The sequence below is a fragment of the Pristiophorus japonicus genome, chromosome 8 (genome assembly GCF_044704955.1).
Source record: "Pristiophorus japonicus isolate sPriJap1 chromosome 8, sPriJap1.hap1, whole genome shotgun sequence".
Classification (NCBI taxonomy): domain Eukaryota; kingdom Metazoa; phylum Chordata; class Chondrichthyes; family Pristiophoridae; genus Pristiophorus; species Pristiophorus japonicus.
In genome coordinates this window covers 141823647-141846639 of record NC_091984.1, presented here as the reverse complement: position 1 = coordinate 141846639, position 22993 = coordinate 141823647, and the positions used below count along the sequence as shown (strand labels likewise).

The 22993-nt window shown below is 49.5% G+C and overlaps 1 protein-coding gene across 2 annotated transcripts in view; it reads left to right on the top strand.

Annotated features, from left to right (window-relative positions):
- The window catches only part of LOC139268189 (interferon-inducible protein AIM2-like), a 28390-nt gene extending 26560 nt beyond the window's left edge, over positions 1 to 1830 (top strand). For both annotated transcript variants that reach the window (XM_070886242.1, XM_070886241.1), the window contains exon 6: positions 706 to 1830. In XM_070886242.1, coding sequence (XP_070742343.1) covers positions 706 to 714 — 9 coding nt within the window. In that variant the 3' untranslated portion in view covers positions 715 to 1830. The remainder of the gene's footprint in view (positions 1 to 705) is intronic.
- The last annotated feature ends 21163 nt before the right edge of the window (positions 1831 to 22993 follow it).

The following is a 22993-nucleotide window of genomic DNA, read 5'->3' as shown; positions in this document are numbered from 1 at the left end:
TTTAGTTATCCTCTTAATGTATTTCTAAAATATCAAAACTGAGGTTGGTAGATTTTTGGTAGGCATATTAAGAGTTATGGAACCAAGTGGGTAGACAGAGTTAAGATTCAGATCAGCCATGATCTAATTGAGTGATGGAAAAGGCTCGAGGGACTAAATGGCCTACCCCTGTTAATATGTTCCATTTGCTGCCCTAGCATCATCTGAAGGTCAGGATACGCTGTTTCATTGATGGTGGTAAACATTTAGTTCTTGGTCCAATTCAGTTTCCCACATCCTGTACCAGTGGCAGGGCCTTCTATGCAATGAGCGGCTTATTGGAGACTTGCAGGTGCACTGCTCACTGCTGTCCCTTGACATTACCGCACAGAAAACCACAGGTAATGCAACAACCACTGTGTAGCACACAGCTTAGGAAAATTAGTTTCAGTCAGAACGGTTTACAGCCAATCTTGCCATCTATAATCTAGGACACCTGCATAACTTAATTATAACTGCATAACATTATGCTGATTGATCAATAATGAGTAACATTTATAATGAAAATATGAATTTAGCCTGCAAGATCCAACTGTCCGACCACAAATTACAATTTGTGTGGGATGTTTTAACAAAATATCTCACAGAATCACCTTCAAATGGCCAGTGTTGATGTAATTTAAACATTTAAAAAATATTCTCTAACTTTATTTATTCTTTCCTTAGGTGCTGTGATAGATGTCAGGTGGGCATCTGAGAGAGAGTGTTCCACAGTTTACAAGCCTTTGTGTGAAGAACTTTTTGCCAGATTTCATTTTAACCAGCCTAGCTCAAATTCTTTTTAAGCCTGCTTCTGTCTCCGACTGCCAGCAAAGACTATGAATCTTGATAGTCATGAGGGGGCGGTGTTTCGCAGCAGCTCAATGTAGTACATTTTGTTTTTAACTTTGCGAGTATATACAATCCAGTTTCACTTTGAATAGGTTCCGGCAGAATAATATAGTGTAGTATTAGGCCGTCCCTCGTGTCGATGATGACCCGCTTCCACACCAAAAAGGGATGAGTTCACAGATGTTTCAATGAGGGAACTGATTCCAGGCTTGACAGAATAATGGGGCGGTGTTGATTGCAAGTCTCCAAGCACTGTTTGTGAAGTTTGCAAAGGAACACTGTTATATCATTCATTAGCAAATAGAATTTGGGGTTTTGTTAATCGTCCAATTAGAGCTAGGCCATTTAGGAGGGAATTTAGTGAGATAAATGCATTTTTGTTGGGTAAGGGGACCAGGGATATGGAGCTATGGGAGGTAAATGGAGTTGAGGTACAGATCATCCATGATCCAATTGACTGGCGAGGACCATCCTGTTGGACATCTTGGCGAGGTGTATGTTTGACATCTTGGGGAGTTACGGGTTAACAATTGATCTTTGTATGTTGGAGCAAGAAGCTTTCCAATATAAGCAGGATGACTTTGAAGTATCGTGAGGGGAATGCATAGCTTGTTTTCTGATATGTAAAGTGCTTGTGTAAATGACGTCACCCACGAGTGATTAAACTGCAACTGTAGGGGCTAGGTTAATAAACGTGGGTAGGAGGAATCCATTAGCAATAGTATGGAAAGATAACCATTGATAAAGCCTATTCATCAAGATGTTAGTGACATGAACAGTCTGTTTTCAAAGGATTTGGAACTAGATACGTCATGAGGTCTTAGCTATGACATGTACCTTTGTAGTCAAAATATGGTGTATAAAAGAGCATGGTTTTCAGCATTTCTTTGGAGAGCTAGAAAACTAGAACTTGGAACCAAAAAGCAACTCTATGTGCACCTGTACTGTTTACAATAAAGTCTGTTCCATATACTACCTCGTGTTTACTCAAAACATCATGTTGTGAATTAGAGGAGAATTGTGAACATATCTGTGTTGCCGCTCCGAACCCAAGCCCATTGCTTCTATTTCCCCTTTTTCTTTCGCCTCCTTTTGTTTTTCTTTTCTTTTTGCCCCTCCTAGGCCCCTCTCTCCTGTTGTCATGCCTTCTTTCATTTCTCCCCTCTCGGGTACTCTGCACTCCCCTAACCCCAACTCTTCAGCACTCCTCAACCTTCCTACTCTCCCGCTGCTGTTTCAGGCTCGACTCCCTCTTAGATAAGCCCACAGATCTTCTCTGTGCCTCTCGGCATTCTTTGAAGAGCCCATCGAGGTACTCATCGCTACCTCATTATGAACAGCAACTCCAACTGCCCCATCCTACTGTCTCGCTGAACTTCCCACCCAGTGCACCTGCTGGGGACTAATCTTCACTGCTTTCCTCCCTCAGCCTCTGCACCGTGCGACTTCTCATCCTCAGTGATTTCAACCTCCATCTCAACTCATGATGCCCTCCCTCATCTGAGTTCACTGCCCTCTTATCCTCCCTGAATCTCTGCCTCCACATAAACTCCCCTCAACTGTGCTATCTCATGTAGCCTCTCTACTACTATCGTGTCAATCACAAATAAGGCCACCTCTGATGACTTCCTTGTATCGTTCTCCACCCATATCCCCATCCCACACCCCCACCTAACCTCAATTCCTTCTGTGTCGACCTGGTACAAACACTTCCCCCAAATCATTACAATGGCACTTTCAAATTCCCAACTGTCTAACCTGTGGCCCTCCATTCACCACGACTATTCTGCAGCTACCGATCTGTTCAAACACACCCTCACTTCCACCTTTGGTTTTAATGAAGATAAGGGCATCATTCATCTCTTTCATCCTGGTCATTCCCCCGGTATGGTCCTCATGTCCGATTCCGTAAGTCCGAGGAACCCAACTTGAACGCTTATGGTGAACAACTGTCATCCAGAAATTCATCGACAGATCTGACTGGTCCACATAAAGCACTATTGGGTCCTGCCCTCCTCTGCAAAGATAACCCCTGGCTTCTCTTCTCCACAAAGCATCTTATTAAAATCCAATCCCCGCCACCTCCACCCTCGCCACCAATAACAAGTGTGAGACACTCATGGATTTCTTTGTCACTAAGCTAGAGACCGTCTGTTCTGCTGCCTCTGCCACCTCCTCCCTTACCCTAGCCCACCGTCAAACTTTCCCTAAGGTACCCCCCCTTTTCTAGCCCTGAGCTCGCATCTTTCTGTAGTCTCTCTCCTATCTCCCCTCATGCCCTCTCTGGCCTGATCTTGTCCATGAGCTCACCTTCTGCTCCCTTTGCCACCAAACTGCTGATCTCACAACTTCCTAACATATAGTTACCCTCTCCATAGGTACTGTCCCCCTTCCCTTCAAATCTGTCTTCATCACCCGTCTTTACAAAGTACCCATCAATCACCCCTCTGACCTTGCAAACCACCGGCCCATCTCCAACCTTCCTTTCCTCTCAAGTCCTTGAAAGTGTTGTTGCCTCTCAAATTCATGCCCATCTTTCCCACAAATTCATGTTTAAGCCCCTCCAATCAGGTTTGAGCCCTGCCGCAGTACTGAAGCAATCATTATGAATCACAAGTGACATGCTATGTGACTGTTACCGATGTAAACTATCCCTCCTCATCCTTCTCGACATGCCTGCAGCCTTTGACACGGTGACCATACCATCCTCCTCCATCGCCTCTCCTCCACTGTACAGCTGGGTGGGACATCACTCGCCAGGTTCCATTCTTACCTATCCAGTCATATCCAGAGAATCGTCAGCAATGGCTTCTCATGCACCATTACCTTTAGAGTTTCAGGGATCTATCCTGGTCCCTCTTCTATTTCTCATCCACATGCTGCCCCTCGGCAACATCATCTGAAAGCACGACATTAGATTCCACATATATGCTGAGTACACCTATCTCTACCTCACCTCCACCTCTCTCGACCCCTCCACTGTCTGTTTTATCACACTGCTTGTATGACATCTGGTACTGGGTGAGCAGAAATTTTCTCCAATTACATATTGGGAAGACCGAAGCTATTATCTTCGTTCCCTGCCACAAACTCAGTTACCTAGTTACCATTGCCAACCCTCTCACTGGCCACAGTCTGAGGCTGAACCAGACCGTTCGCATGCTTGGTGTCATATTTGACCATGAGATGAGCTTCCAACACCATGGGCTCAATTTTCCCTGAGCCCATTTTCTGGCGTATATGCCCGAGTTGCGTCGCTTAATTACGTGAATAGATGCACCAGGAATAAATCTTCGTAGTTTTCCCAATGTTTGGCCTCTAATCTGCAGCCGCGCAGCGTGGCCAGTTGCCTCGGGGAGTGGAGCCTGCGGTCTGCGCTGGAAAAAGGTGCCGGGCCTTTTGTGCATGCGCAGGGGGAAAAAGTGAAGTTTTTGACGTCGCTGAAATGGCCGCTCATGCGCAATAGTGCTCTGAGTCTGGGAGACTTTCTTCAGCTTCATATAGTGAGTAACCTTTGAGGTCTGTCAACAAGTAATGGTTAGGTGACAGTGCAATATATTTCAAAAAGCTGTAGATTATAAAACACAGTCTCTCCCCTCTCCCCAAGCCTCTCCGGTCCCTTCCCGCCGCTCTATGGCCCTCGATGCCAGCCAGTTCGCTGTCTCTCCCTCCCCCCCCGAGCCCCTCTGGTGCCTTCCCGCCACTCTGTGGCCTCCGATGCCAGCCATTTGGCTCCCTCCGCCGCCCCCCCCCCCACCCCCAACCGCCTCGTAGTTTGCTCCCCCACACCGAAGAGCTTGCCGGTGCATTCTCCCACCCCTAGCCCAGGCCGAGTGGCCTCCCTGTCCGCTCCCTCGCCCCTAGCCCAGGCTGCGTGGTCTCCTCCATCCTGGTCCCCGCACCTAACTACACCCAACCCCTCTCCCTCCCCCCACCTCTCTCTTCCTCCCCCACCTCTCCCCCTCTATCTTACCTTTCCTGCTGCTGCTGTCCGGGCATCTGCTGCACTTACCTGCGCCGATTTCCTTACCTGTGCCGATTTCTTTAGCTCTCCGCAAGGGTTTTCTTGAGTGGAAATATAAGCTGGCCTAAGTAGAAATGGTGTAACTATTAGCGTAGGTGGCTGGTGACACCCCCTTTTGAGGAAAAAAAATGTACCTAAAATAAACGTAACTAAGTCAGTTACACTGGTGCAAATTGATTGGGGAAACTGTGGATTTTTAAGTTAGGCCAGATAAAGCCGCCTACTCCAAAAAAAACAGAGCAAATACTGGGGAAAATTGAGCCCCATATCCGCTCCATCACCAAGACCGTCGACTTCCACCTCCGTAACATTGCCCGTCTCCACCCCTGCCTCAGCTCGTCCGCTGAAACCTTCATCCATGCCTTTGTTAGCTCTAGACTGGACCAACCCAATATTCTCCTGGCCAGCCGCCCATATTGCACCCTCCATAAACTTGAGCTTAATCAAAACTCTGCTGTCCTTATTCTAACTCGCACCAAGTCCCGTTCACCCACCAGCCATGCGCCTGCTGACCTACATTGGCTCCCGGTCCGACAAACTCCCAAACCCACGACCTCTACCAACTGGAAAGACAAAGGCAGTAGACGCATTGGAGCACCATCATCTCCAATTTCTCCTCCAAGTCACACACCATCCTGACTTGGAAATATATCACTGTAGCTTCATCGTTGCTGGGTCAAAATCCTGGAACTCCCTTTCCATCAGCGCTATGGGAGTACTTTCACTTCACCTCACAGACTGAAGCGGTTCAGAGGTGTTTCACTATCACCTTCTCGAGGGCAATTAGGGATGGGCAATAAATGCCAGCCTTGCCAGAGATGCCCACATCCCAGGAACAAATTTTTTTTAAACACCTCAATTTAAATTCTTCTCCTTGTTTTCAAAATACCTTCATGGCCTCATCCCTCCCTAGTTCTCTAATCTCCTCCGGCCTTACAACCCTTCAAGATTAATTCTGGCTTCTTACGCACACCCAATTTTCTTCGCTCCACCATTGGTAGCCGTGCCTTCAACTGCCTACGCCCTAAGCTCTGGAATTCCCTCCCTAAACATCTCCGTCTCTCTCTTCTTTAAGACGCTCGTAAAACCTACCTCTTTCTGACCTCATTTTTTGGTAACGCTCCTGTGAAGCATCTTGTGATGTTTTACTACATTAAATGCAAGTTGTTGTTGCTATTGTAATGGCACTGGCTACCATTTTAACTGCTCACTGCGGTTTGGTACTGGACCTTCACCGGAAGCAGACAGGAGCCTCATAAATATATGCAAATCAGGGTCCTACTATGTCTCAGACGGGTAGCTGACCAGCGATATGCAGATGAAGCCCGGGCTTCAAACGTAGGGCAGTGAGTGAGTTTTGTATTCACTCACTCACCTCTTCCCACCCCGCCCCCCCGCTCTCCCTCACCACTGCCCGAAACCTACTAGGGGTTAAAATCAAGCCTGATTTTTGATCATTTGAAATTACAGGTATTTTTATAGAATGGATTAGTAGAAGTTCCCATATCTTTAGACACCCAACTTTAAAACATTGCACCCAAGTCTGCGTTGAGAGACATATTTGCTGAATTGAATTGTTTTTCCAAACACACAAAATCCTTTCTGGGAGACCTCGGACTTGCTTCCACTGTTAGTCCAATATATAAACTAAGAATATGACCGAACTTAACTACACAACACATTCTTTGTGTTTGAAATGCCTGCAACAGTTTTTTCCAAGGGTACAATGGCATAATGATTTGGTTGCTGGAGCCTGAGTATCAGCTTGGCTCAGTCTTAGCATTAGTACTTCTGAGTCAGAGGTTGTGGGTTCAAGTCTCGTTCTTGGACTTGAGCAAATAATCTAGGCTGTCACTCCAATGCAGTACTGAATACAGCATTGTTGAAAGGGCCATCTTTGAGACATTAAACCAAAGCTCTGCCTCTCCTCTGAAGTGGATGTACAAGATCACATGGCTGTTAGGAAAAGAGCAGCGGAGTTCTCCCAGGTGACCTGGGCAATATTTATCCTGCAACCAACATCACTAAAACCATATTGGGCTAGAACCTCCACTTTTTTTGCATGCTGAACGCCAACTTAACGTCCATTTTACCGCTGAAATGACGTATAACCCCATATATCACCCGTTTTGGCACAAAATGGAAACTGCCGAGCATTTTTTGGAAACTTATTGCCGAGCGTTATTTTCCCCATGTGCTTAACGCCGAGAAAAAATATTACCGCCAGCCCACTGTTTTTGGGCGGAAACAGCAGGATGGGCGAATTCAACGCCCATAATATCAGCTAGCGTTACTTTCCGCACGGAGTTAATGCCGAGATTCAATATTAACTCCCGGCGACTGTTTTTTGTTGTAAAGAGCATATTTACCCAAAGTAATGGCCATGGAAATTGTCCATCATCAATTTCACCACCTCACACATATCTCGCCCACAATATCGCTTGCTCAAAAAACCGTCCACAAAACGTGGAACTAACGGAACAAATCACAGCGTTATGGACGCTATGTTGTAGATCACCTGTCGCGTCCTTTAAAAGGCTGCTGTGCTTCAACCTTGGCGGAGTTCGGATGTACTCTGCAGGTCGTTGAAGTTGATGTAAACATCTCTAAAAACATCTTGACCACACTGTGACCGATTGAAATTGAAAAAGTGTGCTCATTGGGACATTCCTTGTTTGTGTGCAATCGGTGGCAAACAGAGAGCTACTGCAATGGGGCCTGTCCTTTCTCACCCTCACTTGGTGACCAAATACATGTAGCAAACTCGACATCACCGAAGGAACGCTGCACTGCATTATGTGCTCAATGTAAGAAGTGACAGACAGATGAGGAGGACCAGATGTTACACCCCCCGCAAGTACAAGGAGAAGCATTCTCAACTCTAGAACATATTCACACAAGGCATATACTGCAGACAAGGTCACTCATGACCTGCACCTTTATTCCCTGGACCAAGGAGTGCTGAGCCTGCGTGGAACCTCCCTTTAAGTAACTGGCTGACCAGGTGAGGAGTGTCTCCCACAAGTTCACCCCCTGTGGTCAAGGTGTGTATTTCACAGGTGTATACAGTGTACAGTGTTGTTACATATTGGTTGCAGTTATGTGAAGGTTACAAACATGACATCACCTCCCCCCTCATGTCTTTGGGTCAAAGATTGAGTCTTTCAGGCGCTCGACGCTCTCTCGTGGAGCGCCGCAGTTGTGGCTCTGGTGGTTGAGCCGTGGCACGTGTCTCTGTCGCCTGAGTTGGTTCCGGCCTGTCCGGGCTGGCCGCAGGGACTGTGCATGCTGTTGACTGTCCTTGTTGCTCGTTTACTGGCAGTGGTGTGGTTGACATCCCATGGTCTATTTCAGGTTCCTCAGTGTCCATACTGAACCTTTTCTTTACCTGGTCCAGATGTTTACGGCATATCTGCCCATTGTTTAGTCTGACCACTATGACTCTATTCCCCTCTTTACCAATTACGGTGCACTCAGGCCACTTGGGTCCTAATGGATGGTTAAGCACAAATACCGGGTCATCCATTTCTATACACCTCCTCCTTGAGTTTCGATCATGGCACTCGGCTTGGGACTGCCGCTTGCCCTCAACAATGTCTGCCAGGCTTAGGTGAATGCCCGTCTGCAGCAACCCTCCTGCCCAAAAACGCGACCGCTGGGGCCAAAAACACACACTTGGCCTTTTTCAGCCGCAGGCCTACCCGGTCCAGTCGGCGTAGCACCTCCTCCAGGTTGTGGAGGTGTTCCTCGGTGTCTCGACCTGTTATTAGGATGTTGTCTTGGAATACGATTGTGTCGGAAATGGATTTGAGCAAGCTTTCTATGTTCCTCTGGAAGCTTGCGGCTGCTGAACGAATGCCAAACGGACACCTGTTGTAGATGAATAATCCCTTGTGCGTCGTGATGGTGGTCAGAAGCTTGGATTCTTCAGCCAGTTCCTGAGTCATGTAGGTCAAGGTGAGGTCCAATTTAGTGAACAGCTTGCCACCTGCCAACGTGGCAAAAAGGTCCTCCGCTCTCGGGAGCGGGTATTGGTCCTGCAGCGACACTCGGTTGATGGTGGCTTTGTAGTCGCCGCAGATCCTGACCGAGCCATCTGCTTTAAGGACAGGAATGATGGGACTTGCCCAGTCACTGAATTCAATGGCCGAAATTATGCCCTCTCTGAGCAGCCTCTCCAATTCACTCTCAATTTTCTCACGCATCACATACGGCACCGCTCTGGCTTTGTGGTGCACTGGTCTGGCATCCGGGGTGATGTGTATCACTACTTTGGTGCCCTTGAACGTTCCGACACCGGGTTGAAACAGTGACCCGAATTTTTGTAGGACCTGTGAGCATGAACTTCGCTCCACAGACGAAAAAGCGTGCACATCTCCCCATTTCCAGTTCATCTCGGCTAGCCAGCTCCATCCCAAAAGCGCGGGGCCATTTCCCGGAACAATCCAGAGTGGCAGGCGGTTCTGTGATCCATTCTGTGTTACCACCAGGTTTGCACTGCCTAGCACTGGGATGATTTATTTGGTATACGTGCGTAGCTGCGTGTCAATGCGTTCCAGTTTGGGCCTGCTAGCTCTGTGTGGCCATAGTCTCTCAAATTGTTGGACTCTCATGCGGGACTGGCTGGCTCCCGTATCCAGCTCCATGTGCATCGGGATGCCATTCAATAAAACTTTCATCATCATGGGTGGCGTTTTGGTGTATGAGCTGTGGATGTCAGCCACATGAACTCTCTGAACCTCAGCATCCATGGCTTTGCCCCAGGCATCATCCTGCATTGCAGACCCCTCGTCTGATTCCTCTGTTTCATAGATTAGCCTCGCTGCAGCCTTTCGGCACATTCTAGCCAAATGTCCTCTGGCATTACAATTCCTGCAGGTGAACTGCTAGAACTTACAGCTTTTAGCAGTATGTCTACCCCCGCATCTCCAGCATTGGCTGAGATTGTTGTTCACAAAGGGGCTGTTACCAGGCATTCCTCTCTGATTGTCCCCTTAGTTGTTTCTAAGCACTCTGTTGGTGAGTGTCAATGGTCCCATCACGGGACGCATTGTTGCTCTTGATAGCGTGAACTGCCGATCCTCCTGCCATTATCTCTGTTGCTGTCCCACCCTAGAGCCTGTTACTGCCTGGGTGGTGTCGAATTGCCCTTGCCTGCCTGTGGGGTTCTGTATCACTTTTACAACATGAACTCCCTGGTTCATCGCAACGTTAAAACCAGGGCTGCTTGCATAAAGTATCTTGGTCTCCTCTTTCCCCGCCAAGAAGTTCTGAGCTATCAAAGCTGCCCTTTCCAAAGTCAAGTCCTTGTCCTCAATAAGCTTCCTGAAAATACCGGCATGACTAATGCCCTCAATGAAAAAATCCCTTAACATCTCCCCCCTGCATGCGTCTGTGAACTTACAGAAGATGGTCAAGAGCCTCAGGTCTGCAACGAAGTCCGAGATGTTTTGCCCTACCTGACGCCGGTGTGTGTAGAACCGGTGCTGGGTCATGTGTACGCTGCTCGCCGGTTTAAGATGTTTGCTGATCAGCTGGCTGAGCTCTTCGAAGGACTTGTCGGCCGGCTTGAGAGGTGCAAGCAGGTCTTTCAGCAGCGCGTAGGTTTTTGTCCCGCAGCTTGTCAGTAGATGCGCCCTCCGCTTGTCAGCCACTTCCACTCCCAGCCAGTCCTTTGTGACAAAGGTCTGCTGGAGTCGCTCCACAAAATCGTCCCAGTCCTCACCCACACAGTAACGTTCCTCTGTGCTACCGGTTGCCATCCTTGTGGTTCAGTGATTCCCGTTTCTCGTTGCCAGATGTAGAGTTCTCAACTCGAGAACATATTCACACGAGGCATATACTACAGACAAGGTCACTTATGACCTGCACTTTTATTCTCCGGATCAAGGAGTGCTGAGCCTGCGTGGAACCTCCCTTTAAGTACCTGGCTGACAAGGTGAGGAGTGTCTCCCACAAGTTCACCCCCTGTGGTCAAGGTGTGTATTTCACAGTTGTACACAGTGTACAGTGTTGTTACATACTGGTTACAGTTATTTGAAGGTTACAAACATGACACTTGCCTCGACTTGCCCGACACCAACTGCCTTCAGAAAGTGGTTATCACTGAGGTATGCCAGCTGATAAGGGCAGACCTGAGCCTGCCAGCACCATCAGAACTGCACTGTCCGTCGAGGTCAAAGTCACCGAGGCACTGTCGTTCTATGCTTCGGGTTCTTTTCAGGCCACAGCTGGCGACATTTGTCGACTTTCTCAGCATGCCACACATTGCTGCATTAGACAGGTCACTGAAGCCCTGTACGCATGCAGGAGGGACTTGATCAGCTTCTTTATGACCAGAAAGGCACAAAGTGAGAGGGCTCTAGGTTTCTCCAGAATTGCAAACTTCCCCAAGGTGCAGGGAGCAATAGACTGTACACACATTGCGCTGCGGGCACCTTTTCAGGATGCTGAGGTTTTCAGGAACCGCAAGGGATTCCACTCCCTGAATGTCCAACTGATTGTTGACCACCAGCAAATTATACTGGCAGTGAATGCTCAATTTCCGGGCAGCATTCATGATGTGCACATCCTGCGTGAGAGCATTGTATCTGACTTGTTTAACAATGAGCCTCAAGGTCAATACTGGATGCTTGGGGACAAAGGATATGGCCTCGCCACCTGGCTGATGACCCCACTGTGTGACACCCACACTGAGGCCGAGACACGATACAACGAGAGCCACAGAGCAACTCGCAATATCGTGAAGAAAACCATTGGAGTGCTGAAGCAGCGCTTTAGATGCCTGGACCACTCAGAAGGCGAGCTCCAATACCACCCTAAGCAGGTAGCTCAATTCGTGGTGGTATGCTCCATGCTACACAACTTGGCTATCAGGAGGGGACAAGAATTGTCTGATGAGCCTGACAGTCCACCTCACCAGAGAGAGGAAGAGGAGGATGAGGAGGCGGACGCTGACATCATGCCAGACAATCAGGCTGATGTTGAAGCCATGCCCTCTCCCCGCTGTAGACCTCATGAAAGTACCCATTGTGGCATGATAGCTGCAAGAGCCTTACGTCAGGAGCTCATCAATAATTGCTTTGCCTGAAAGAACGTTGGTGTTATTTCCAAGGCTGACACACTGCTGGGTGTGCAGGTCATACGTCAATGGTGGGCATCACCTTGGTGACAGTTAAAGTTTATGTTGATTGAGGTTAAGTGTGATTATACCCTTTGATGTTAAGGAATCACCAGCGTGTAATGGTGCAGCTATCTGAGCCAGTGTGCTGCAAGGTTTTGTTTAAATAAAAAACATTTAAACCGAACATTTGTCTGAAATCATCAGTATTTCTGTACAAACCAACCTTTCCCCTCCCCCCCCCCCTTCACACCGCCCCCCGCCCCCCCGCTTCTCCTCCCCACCTCTACCACTTACCCTTACCCTCCTGACTCCAAGCTGCCTGGCCGAGGAGGTCCTCAGGCGATGCTTCATTGGGGGTGGGGGGAGGGGGGGTGACAGCCGAAGCACTGCTTGGACAGATATGGGAGAGGACGATCCTGAGGTGGGAACATGCTCCAAGCCATAAGCAAGATGTTGCTACTGGTTCTCATGTGTGGTTGGCAATGGGGGTGCGTTACCTTGGGGTGCACTGCAGCGCTCCGGGACCACTGGGAGCCCTCTGCCACCAGTGTTCCTAGCTACCAGCTCCAGGGCCTCCTCCATCCCTTCCATTTTATATGTTGTTTGTTGGACAAAAACACAGTGCCAACTATGTTCTTGGTGCTTAGTGGGCTTTTTGCTGCTGGTGAATCTCCGTCGTTCTTCCCACAACAACCAAACAAACGCTTTCAGTGCCTCTGAGCTCCCTCTCTCTCTGTCTCCTCTTCTGCGCATGTCATGATGACCCTTGACCTCCTGAATCACGGGAATCGAGCATTGCCATGCTGTTGCTAAGGACGGCCACACTTTACGGCAGAAGGTCAGAAAAATTTAACGCTACCGCCCATTTGATATCGCTCGTGGTAACGCCCATTTTCAATAATGTAAACTATGTGTTTTGAGAATGGGCGAGAAGCCGTCGATCTGAAAATCCTTTTTTAATGTCCAATTTTTGGGCGATAAGCTCAAAAGTGGAGGTTCTAGCCCATAGTCCGGTCGTTATCACATTGCTTTCTGTGGGACCTTGCTGTGTGTAAATTGGTGTGTTTATTATATTACAACAGCGACTGCAAGGATGGTACCATATCATAGGGTTATTTTACCTGGACTAGTAACTAAGAGTTCAAATCCCACCATGGCAGGTAAGAGGATTTGAATTCAGTTTTATTTTAAAATCTGGAATAAAATCAGTAAAAGTGACCATGAAGCTGTTGGATTGTCGTAAAAACCCATCTGATTCACTAATGTCCTTTAGGGAAGGAAACCTGCCCCCCTTACCTGGTCTGGCCTATAATGGACTCCAGCCTCACATCAATATGGTTGACTCTTGGCCGCCCTCTCAAGCAAACCACTCGGTTATACCAGGGCAGCAAGGGATGAGCCCTCGGGGTACAACAAGAATAACATGGGCTGCTACTGCTGCCCAGGACTCCCCACTACTGGGAACAGCCCCAACACCGACCTATCTTTCCGCCAGCCTTGTTGGCTCAGGCTCGGAGCTGGCGAGTTGCTGTGCACTAATGGTGCATTAATGAGGCCTCGCCCTCAAAATGGACTGACCTTCGAGTTGCAGGGTTCGGGTAGCAGGCCTGCGCACTCCCTGTGCCAACCGGCCATCTAGCGATTGGCCTTGCCAGTGATGCCCGCATCCTCAGAATTCATTTAAAAAATAGTCAAACCCTCGATTCGTTTACAATAAAAAAACACACGTCTGTTTCTGCTACTTTTCAAAATCCATCAGTCAGTGATTTTGATGGACAAAAATGAAGTAAAGTAGTACAAAGGTGTTACTGTGAATTGCTACACTACATACAATTTAGATCAGTCTGACTCCCGAGCAGTCATAATCAGGGAGTATTGGGGGGTCCTCTTAGTAGGGCGTCCACCTGTCCAGGCTACTGAGCAGGCTACCAGCCAATAGGAGTGGACATCAGCAGAGCTTGAGATGGGGCTGCCAATCGTGTCAGAAAAGAATGGGGCTGGCGGCAAACCGGGAGCACAGAGGCTGACCCAGGTGGCGGGAGCCTCGGCAATCCAATGGGAATACACGGGAGAGATAAAGTATGGAACTTCGACTGGAAGCTGCGTGACTCATAGAAGAGTCAACAACCAGAGCGCATCGATTTAAAGTAATTGGGGGAAGGTATAGAGGAGATATGAGGGGAAATTTCTTTACCCAGAGGGTGGTGGGGGTCTGGAACTCACTGGCTGATAGGGTGATCGAGGCAGAAACCCTCACCACATTTAAAAAGTACTTGGATGTGCACTTGAAGTGCTGTAACCCACAGGGCTACGGACCCAGAGCTGGAAAGTGGAATTAGGCTGGGTGGCTCTTTGTCGGCTGGCATGGACATGACGGGCCGATGTGGTCTCCTTCCGTGCTGTAAATTTCTATGATTCGAAGAGAGAATGAGGGGGTGAAAGAAGAAATGCTGGAAGAAGGCCATTAAACAACAAATATAAAATGAAAAGCACTAAATTTCAAAGTTTAGTGTACTTTATTGATATGAAAGTTAAAATATTTAATTGTCATTTAATATGTAATGCAAGCTGGCAGAGCCTGAAAGCAGCGGCCACGGGACGGTGCGGAATGGCTGCCGACCTTCGACGGGCTGGCTGACGTTTGCGGCATTATCCTCAGGGGTTTTGCTGCAGTCTGAAGATCCGCCCCTCTCCCCTCACTTCCGCCCCGCTCCTGCAAATACATGCTTAATGACGTCATCAGAGTGCGCACTGCAGCGGATCCACTCCGGAAGATAAATTCAGTTCAAAAAGTCTTTCGGCTACCTGTCGGTGCCCCTGACAGTTTTTTGGGTCAGTACACGGTGCCGGCTCAAGACCGTCAGCGGCTTTTAAAGGCATGTTGAGTGTAGCACCATTCTTTTTCCTGAGAGTTTTCAGACTTTCCACAAGTTTGCCAATTGCCTTATTCAGAGCGGGATTGAGTGCTCGTGGGCTAGGGTTTTCAATCCCAACAACACAGAGCCCTCATTGTGGAGGTTCTGCTTGCAGAGGCAATGGGCTCAGTGCTGGCAGCAGAACGCCTCCTGCACATTGTGCGCGGCAGGGAGGCACACAGGAGAAGGCGGCGCCGTATCCAACGGCTCCAGAAGCAGTGGGCAAGGGATGCAGCAGACATGGTTGCTGAACATGCAGAAGGCCAAGGAAATGGCGATAGAACTCAACGCAAGAGGTGGTCCAGGAAGGACCTGCTGTAAGGAAGAGGGTCAGGTATGCTGACCCCAAGCACCAGATAGTGGGTGAAATTGAGAGAAGGCAGGATGTACAGGAGGCAGGTGCTTTCCAGCAGCAGGCTGCAGAGGGTGAGGAGCAGCAAGAGCATGAGGGAGAAGGCAAAGAGGCAGCTGCCATAGGAAGACACGAGCATAGACATGGGGGGAGAAGGCCCTATCGTGCAAGGGTCTACAGCCAGCAGTTTTCGTTCATGGATCTGACGGATGACCAATGTCTCCGTAGACCTCGATTCCGGAAGGACATTGTGTGGGAGCTGTGCAATCTCCTGCAGCCAGACCTCCAGCCTCAAACAAGGCTGAGAACAGCACTGACTGTCATGTATCTTATATTATTATATATAACTGTATCCCAACATGTTATACATGACTGTAATAAGATATGACCTGTAACCACCAGCATACCTTACCACCGGGGGTGCATTTGCAAGAGACAGGTATATAAGGACAGGTCTCAGGCAAGTGCAGCATTCCAGAGCTGTGAAATAAAAGGTGCAGGTCCAGAGTGACCTTGACTTCACTATATGCCTCGTGTGAATCTGTACTGAGGGGACAGGACTTTACAGTGGCGACGGGTTACGGGATTACAGAATCCACAGAATGGCGAACAACGGATCAGATGAAAAGTACAATGCGGGAGACAATTGGGAGGACTTTATAGAAAGGCTCCAGCAAAGCTTCGTAACCAAAGGCTGGTTAGGCGACGATAAGGCAGACAAGAGAAGAGCTCATCTCTTGACCAGCTGTGGCTCGAAAACATACGCTTTAATGAAGGATCTGTTGGCACCTGAGAAACCAGCAAGCAAGTCGTTTGAAGAATTGAGCACACTGGTAAGAGACCACTTGAAGCCAGCGAGCAGCCTACACATGGCCAGACACAGGTTCTACAACTACAGACGCTGTGTGGGCCAGAGCATACCCGACTTTGTGGCGGAACTTCGGAGGTTGGCTAGTTTATGTGAGTTCTCCGATGAACTGAGGAGAGAAATGCTGAGAGACTTTTTCATTGAAGGAATAGGCCATGCAGGCATATTCTGAAAGCTCATAGAGACCAAGAACCTGACAGAGGCAGCAGCACTTGTTGCACAGACATTCTTGGCAGGAAAAGAAGAAACGAGGTTGATTTACAATGTAGGTACGACAACTAACGAAATAATGGAACAAGGAGTTCACAGCATTAGAAAAGCTGCTACCCCCACACACAGACAAAACCAGCAGAACAGGTTTTCGACAGCAAGCAGTGGCAACAGAAGCCATCAACCCACAATGAGAGCAATCAACTACAAACTGAGAGAAGCTCAAGAAAGATCAGCCAGACGCAGCTCATTCTTTGCCAGCAGTCTGTGCTGGAAGTGTGGGGGTGGGCATTCGTCAAGGGAATGTTGATTTCAGCAGGCTGTTTGCAGGAACTGTAAATATACAGGGCATTTGGGCCGCATGTGCAAAAAAACAGCAGCTCGGCTGGTATACGAATCCGATGGGTCGGAAAGCGGACCAGAAGACGGTGGGGACAGTACCCGGGACACCGATGTACAGCGGGTCAACACGATCAATGGCCACTGCTCCTACGACAGGACGCCTCCTATAATAATGAGGGTCCTACTCAACGGGATATCTGTCAACATGGAGCTGGATACAGGAGCGAGTCAATCTCTCATGGGCGCTCAATAATTTGAACAACTGTGGCCGCATAAAAGAGACAGACCAAAACTCACAAGGGTCGACACTAAACTAAGGACCTATACCAAGGAAATCATACCAGTCCTCGGCAGCGCCATGCTCTCTGTTACACACAAAGGGACAGTGAACCGACTTCCCCTGTGGATTGTCCCCGGAGACTCCCCCAGCACTGCTGGGGAGAAGCTGGCTGGCAAAACTCAACTGGAAATGGGATGGTGTCCATGCCATGTCATTAGAGGAATGGACCTCCTGCTCAACAGTTATAAAGCGATTTGAACATCTCTTTCAGCCAGGTGTGGGCACTTTCAAAGGGGCCAAAGTCAAAATCTACATCACACAGGATGCTAGACCGGTCCTTCACAAGGCCAGAGCTGTACCCTATGTGATGAGGGAAAAGATTGAACACGAACTAGACAGGCTTCTGCGGGAAGGCATTATATCACCTGTGGAATTTAGTGACTGGGCAAGTCCCATCGTCCCAGTCATGAAACCTGATGGATCTGTACGAATCTGTGGGGACTACAAATCTACCATAAACAGAGTCTCCCTACAGGACCAGTACCCGCTGCCCAGAACGGAGGACTTATTTGCCACATTGGCTGGAGGTAAACTTTTCTCAAAATTAGACCTCACATCTGCTTATATGATGCAAGAATTGACCGAGGAATCCAAGCTACTCACTACCATCAACACACATCGAGGCCTTTTCATGTACAATCAATGCCCATTCGGCATCAGGTCGGCAGCTGCCATATTCCAGCGCAAAATGGAGAGTCTGCTCAAGTCCATCCCGGGGAAGGTTGTATTTCAAGACGACATACTTATCACGGGCAGGGACACTGACTCCCATCTCCGTAATTTGGAGGAAGTACTAAAGCGGTTGGATCGGGTAGGCCTACGAGTCAAGAAATCCAAGTGCCTGTTTCTCACACCTGAGGTTGAATTCTTGGGCAGAAGGATTGCCGCTGTTGGAATCCGCTCAACAGAGTCCAAAACAGAAGCAATTCGCTTGGCATCCAGGCCCCGGAATGTCTCAGAACTGTGCGCCTTTCTCGGGCTGCTCAATTACTTTGGGAACTTGATGCAGAACTTAAGCACGCTGCTGGAGCCTCTCCACGTGCTACTCAGGAAGGGGTACGATTGGTTTTGGGGGATGCCCAGGAACGCGCCTTCAATAAGGCACGCAACCTTCTGTGTTCCAACAGTGTTTTGACTTTCTTTGACCCAGGTAAAAAGCTAGTTCTCACATGCGATGCGTCAGCGTATGGGGTCGGGTGCGTTTTGCAACATGTCAATAGTGCGGGCAAATTACAACCCATAGCTATGCCTCCAGGTCACTTTCGCGGGCGGAGCGCGGGTACGGGATGGTAGAGAAGGAGGCGCTTGCATGCGTATACAGTGTCAAAAAGATGAACCAATTCCTTTTCGGGGCCAAGTTCACGTTAGAAACCGACCACAAGCCCCTCACGTCCCTCCTATCCGAGAGCAAGGCAATAAACGCCAACGCCTTGGCGCGAATTCAACGGTGGGCACTCATGCTGGCGTCCTACGACTATGCATAAGGCACAGACCAGGCACAGACAACTGTGCCGACGCGCTCAGCAGGCTACCCCTGGCGACCACGGAAGGGTCTGACAAACAGGACTGTGAGACAGTTCGCCCATGACGGCTCGCTAAATCAGAGCCTGGATGGCCAGCGACCCCACGTTATCTTTAGTAAAAAGATGTGTCTTAACCGATGACTGGGCAGAGGTTCGCGATGCCTGCCCCAAGGAAATAAAACCCTTTCACAGGCGCATGCATGAGCTATCACTACAAGCAGACTGCCTGATGTGGGGCAGCCGAGTAGTCATGCCTCTGCGAGGCAGAGAGGCATTTTTCCGGGAGCTCCACCGCGAGCACCCGGGGATTGTTCTCATGAAGGCCATAGCCAGATCCCACGTCTGGTGGCCTGGTATTGACGCGGACTTGGAGCTCTGCATCCGAAGGTGCACCATTTGTGCCCAACTCAGCAATGCCCCCAGGGAGGCTCCACTGAGCCCCTGGCCCTGGCCTACCAAACCGTGGTCACGGGTGCACGTAGACTATGTGGGCCCATTCATGGGCAAAATGTTCCTCGTAGTTGTAGATGCATTTTCAAAGTGGATCGAATGCACCATTTTAAACTCGAGCACAACCTCCACCACTGTGGAGAGCCTCGCAACCATCTTTGCAACGCACGGAATCCCTGACATATTAGTCAGTGACAATGGTCCGTGCTTCACAAGCGCAGAATTCCAAGACTTTATAATTGACCACGGCATAAATCACGTCAAGACGGCACCGTTCAAGCCGGCCTCCAACGGCCAGGCGGAGAGAGCAGTGCAAATCATTAAACAAGGCATGCTTAAAATCCAAGGTCCCACGCTGTAGGGTCGCCTGTCGCGACTGCTGTTGGCGTACAGATCTCGTCCGCACTCACTGACTGGGATCCCCCCCGTGCAAGTGTTGATGAAAAGGACTTTAAAAACAAGGCTCTCATTAATCCTCCCAGACATGCACGAAATTGTTGAGGCAAATCGCCGTAAGCTGACTGAGTACCATGACAGAAATTCGAGGGGGAGATGGAATGAGATAGGGGACAAAGTGTTTGTTCTAAACTATGGCAGTGGTCCCAAATGGCTTGCAGGGACAGTAATGGGCAACAGGCTACTGGTAGTACAAATGGACAATGGCAAAACCTGCCAGAGGCATGTAGACCAAGTTAAAAGCAGATTTACCAACAGCACTGCGGAACCAGAGGCAGACTACAATGTGGAACTCGCACCACACCTGGTGGACAGACAGAGGGAACAACCTGAGGAAAGGGCAATCCCAACAGACAGCCCAGGAGAGTCAACAACAATCACACCAATCGAAACAGACAGCCCAGGCAAGATACCAGCAACCAAACCCAAAGAAAAACAGACACCAAGGCCATCAACTGAACCACAACTCAGACGCTCCACGCGAGAGCGTAGACCACCTGAGAGACTGAACTTATAAAGACAATAAGACCTTGGGGGAGGGTGATGTCATGTATCTTACATTATTATATATAACTGTATCCCAACATGCTATACATGACTGTAATAAGATATGACCTGTAACCACCAGCATACCTTACCACCGGGAGTGCATTTGCAAGAGACAGGTATATAAGGACAGGTCTCAGGCAAGTGCAGCATTTCAGAGCTGTGAAATAAAAGGTGCAGGTCCAGAGTGACCTTGACTTTACTACATGCCTCATGTGAATCTGTACTGAGGGGACAGGACTTAACACTGACCGTCGCAACCAAAGTGACCCAAGCACTCAATTTCTGTGCCACTAGATCCTTGCAAGCTGCTACATATGCTACATAGCAGACATATTGAACATTTTGCAGGTCACTGCGCATAGCTCCATCCGTCAAGTAACAGATGCTCTCTGTGAGAGAAGGAGGAATGACATTTCCTTCTCGATGAGCAGGGAGAAGCAGTTGGAGTACCAGGCCTCATTTGTGCGAATTGCGGGCTTCCCCAGGGTTCAGGGCGCCATAGACTGCACCTACGTCGCATTGAGGGCGCCACAGAACAATCCTGAGATGTTCAGAAACCGCAAGGGATTCCATTCCCTCAACGTTCAGCTGGTGTGCGACCACCACCGCAAAATCATGGCAGTTGATGCCCGGTATCCTGGCAGCAGCCACGATGCTTTCATCCTGCGGCAGACCCGTGTGCCCGGCATGTTTGCTGGCCCAACCCACTGTGCACTTGGCTGCTGACTCCCTTCTGCAACCCCAGGACTGCTGCGCAGCTAGCCTATAACGACTCTCATTCAGTCACTAGGTGCTTAATTGAGTCGTGCATCGGGATCCTTAAGCAGGGGTTCCGTTGCCTGGATCGCTCAGGAGGAGTGTTGCAGTACTCGCCTGAGCGGGTCTCCCTATTCGTGGTTATCTGCTGCATGCTTCACAACCTGGCAATCATGAGGGCACAACCGTTGGAGGATGAGCCAGCAGTAGCACCTGGGGAGGAGGACCAGGAGGAGGAGGTGCAGGAGCACGACATGCAGAAGGAGGAGGCGCCGGAGGAGGACCAGGAGGCGGCGTCAGCATCCAAACCCTGCAAGTGAACTGTCTCATTGCTGCTCATTTCTGATGAGTTCATGCCCACTTCACCCTTTATCTTTGCATCTCCATGGCCAACCCAATGAACCCTTTCACACATCATTGGCCATGGTGAAATGAGACACCTGCACAGATACTGAAACACAAAATAAAGATTTATTACACAAGAAAGAAAGGTGCAAAAAACATACACATAATCATTTATCATCCTTGTACATCTCCTTATAACCCCTCTTACACAAGCCTATTCTCGAACTATGCCGCAGTGTCTCCCCTGTGGCTGCACCATGGGTCTGGGAAAGCTGCTGTGTTTCAGGTGTCGAAACTACACGTGTCCTTTCAGGAGACCCTCAACCAGCTCTGACCCGGGAAGGGCCAGCTGCACACTGGGCAGCACCCTCCTCGGTGCGTTCAGTCAGCCTTGGCTGGGGCGATTCCATGCTTGTAGGCGATGGCGGAGTGACAGGTCTGGGCTCAGGACTGCTGTGATCCTGAGAGAACACATCATCATCTTGGTCAGAGGAGCCTGTGCCACTTCCCTGGGGCAGCATATCACCATCACTACCAATCTGCTCGAGCACAGGTCGGTGGTTTGGCGCGACACTGGAAGGCCCCCCAAGGATCGTGGTGGACCCAGCCGCGATGGCAACAGTCAGATCTTGCGTGGCATCCATCTGCAACTGCATGAGAGCAGACACGGTCTCGATGGCACCAGAGACGACAGCAGTAAGGCGCTCCGTGACCTGTTGCCCAGAGTGCATAAGAGCATTCTGGGCTTCCAGGGCAGTGGCCATCCTCTCCAAAGCAGCACAGCTGGATCCGCACGGTCTCTCTAGGAGTCCACCATCATCTGCACACTGGCAATGTTAGGCTCCATGGTGTGTGCAGAGCTGTCCACAATGCGGGAGGTGGACATCTCCACGCTCCTGACCACTTGCGACAGCCTGTCCGGCACCCTTGCCATTGCCCCCAACATCTGGGAATGCATGGCCTCCACCCTTCTTTCATAAGCCCTAACATCGATGGGCTCGTCTGAGTCCTCTTCAGCAGAACTCACGTGCGAACTCGCCATACCCCCACCCCCTCACCCTCCCCCCCCCCGGAGAGATGGCACCCGAGGTTCCCTTTACCCCTCATCAGGCTACAGCCCGCTAGGACCCAGTGCATCACCCAATGCAGACCCCTCTGCTAAATGTAACGTTCCCGACTGCATTCTCCCAGTATCTGAGCTGGAGCTTGCAAGTGTAGGAAGCAGTGTTCCCCCTTTTCCTCATCCTCATCGGACAGGACTGGACAGGTTAGATGCAGGAAGAATGTTCCAGATGTTGGGGAAGTCCAGAACCAGGGGACACAGTCTAAGGATAAGGGGTAAGCAATTTAGGACTGAGATGAGGAGAAACTTGTTCACTCAGAGAGTTGTTAACCTGTGGAATTCCCTACCGCAGAGAGTTGTTGATGCCAGTTCATTGGATATATTCAAGGGGGGGTTAGATATGGCCCTTACGGCTAAAGAGATCAAGGGGTATGGAGAGAAAGCAGGAAAGGGATACTGAGGTGAATGATCAGCCATGATCTCATTGAATGATGGTGCAGGCTCGAAGAGCCGAATGGCCTACTCCTGCACCTATTTTCTATGTTTCTATGTTTCTATGACATGGCGCCAATCGATGGAATGGTGCCTAGGGTGTTGACGTGGCTTTGGCTCCCAATAGCCTCTAGGGTGTCGTCCTGGCTATTGCTCCCAGTGCCCTCAATGCTGACGTCTTGGCTTTGGCTCACACTCAGGGTCTCATCTGCAAGCATAAATGGCTCCCATGAGGGTGAGGTAGGGCATTGCACCACGCAACCTGCAACTTGCACACATAAGCAAACGTGCGGTAGGCGCTGGCACTTTCAGGGA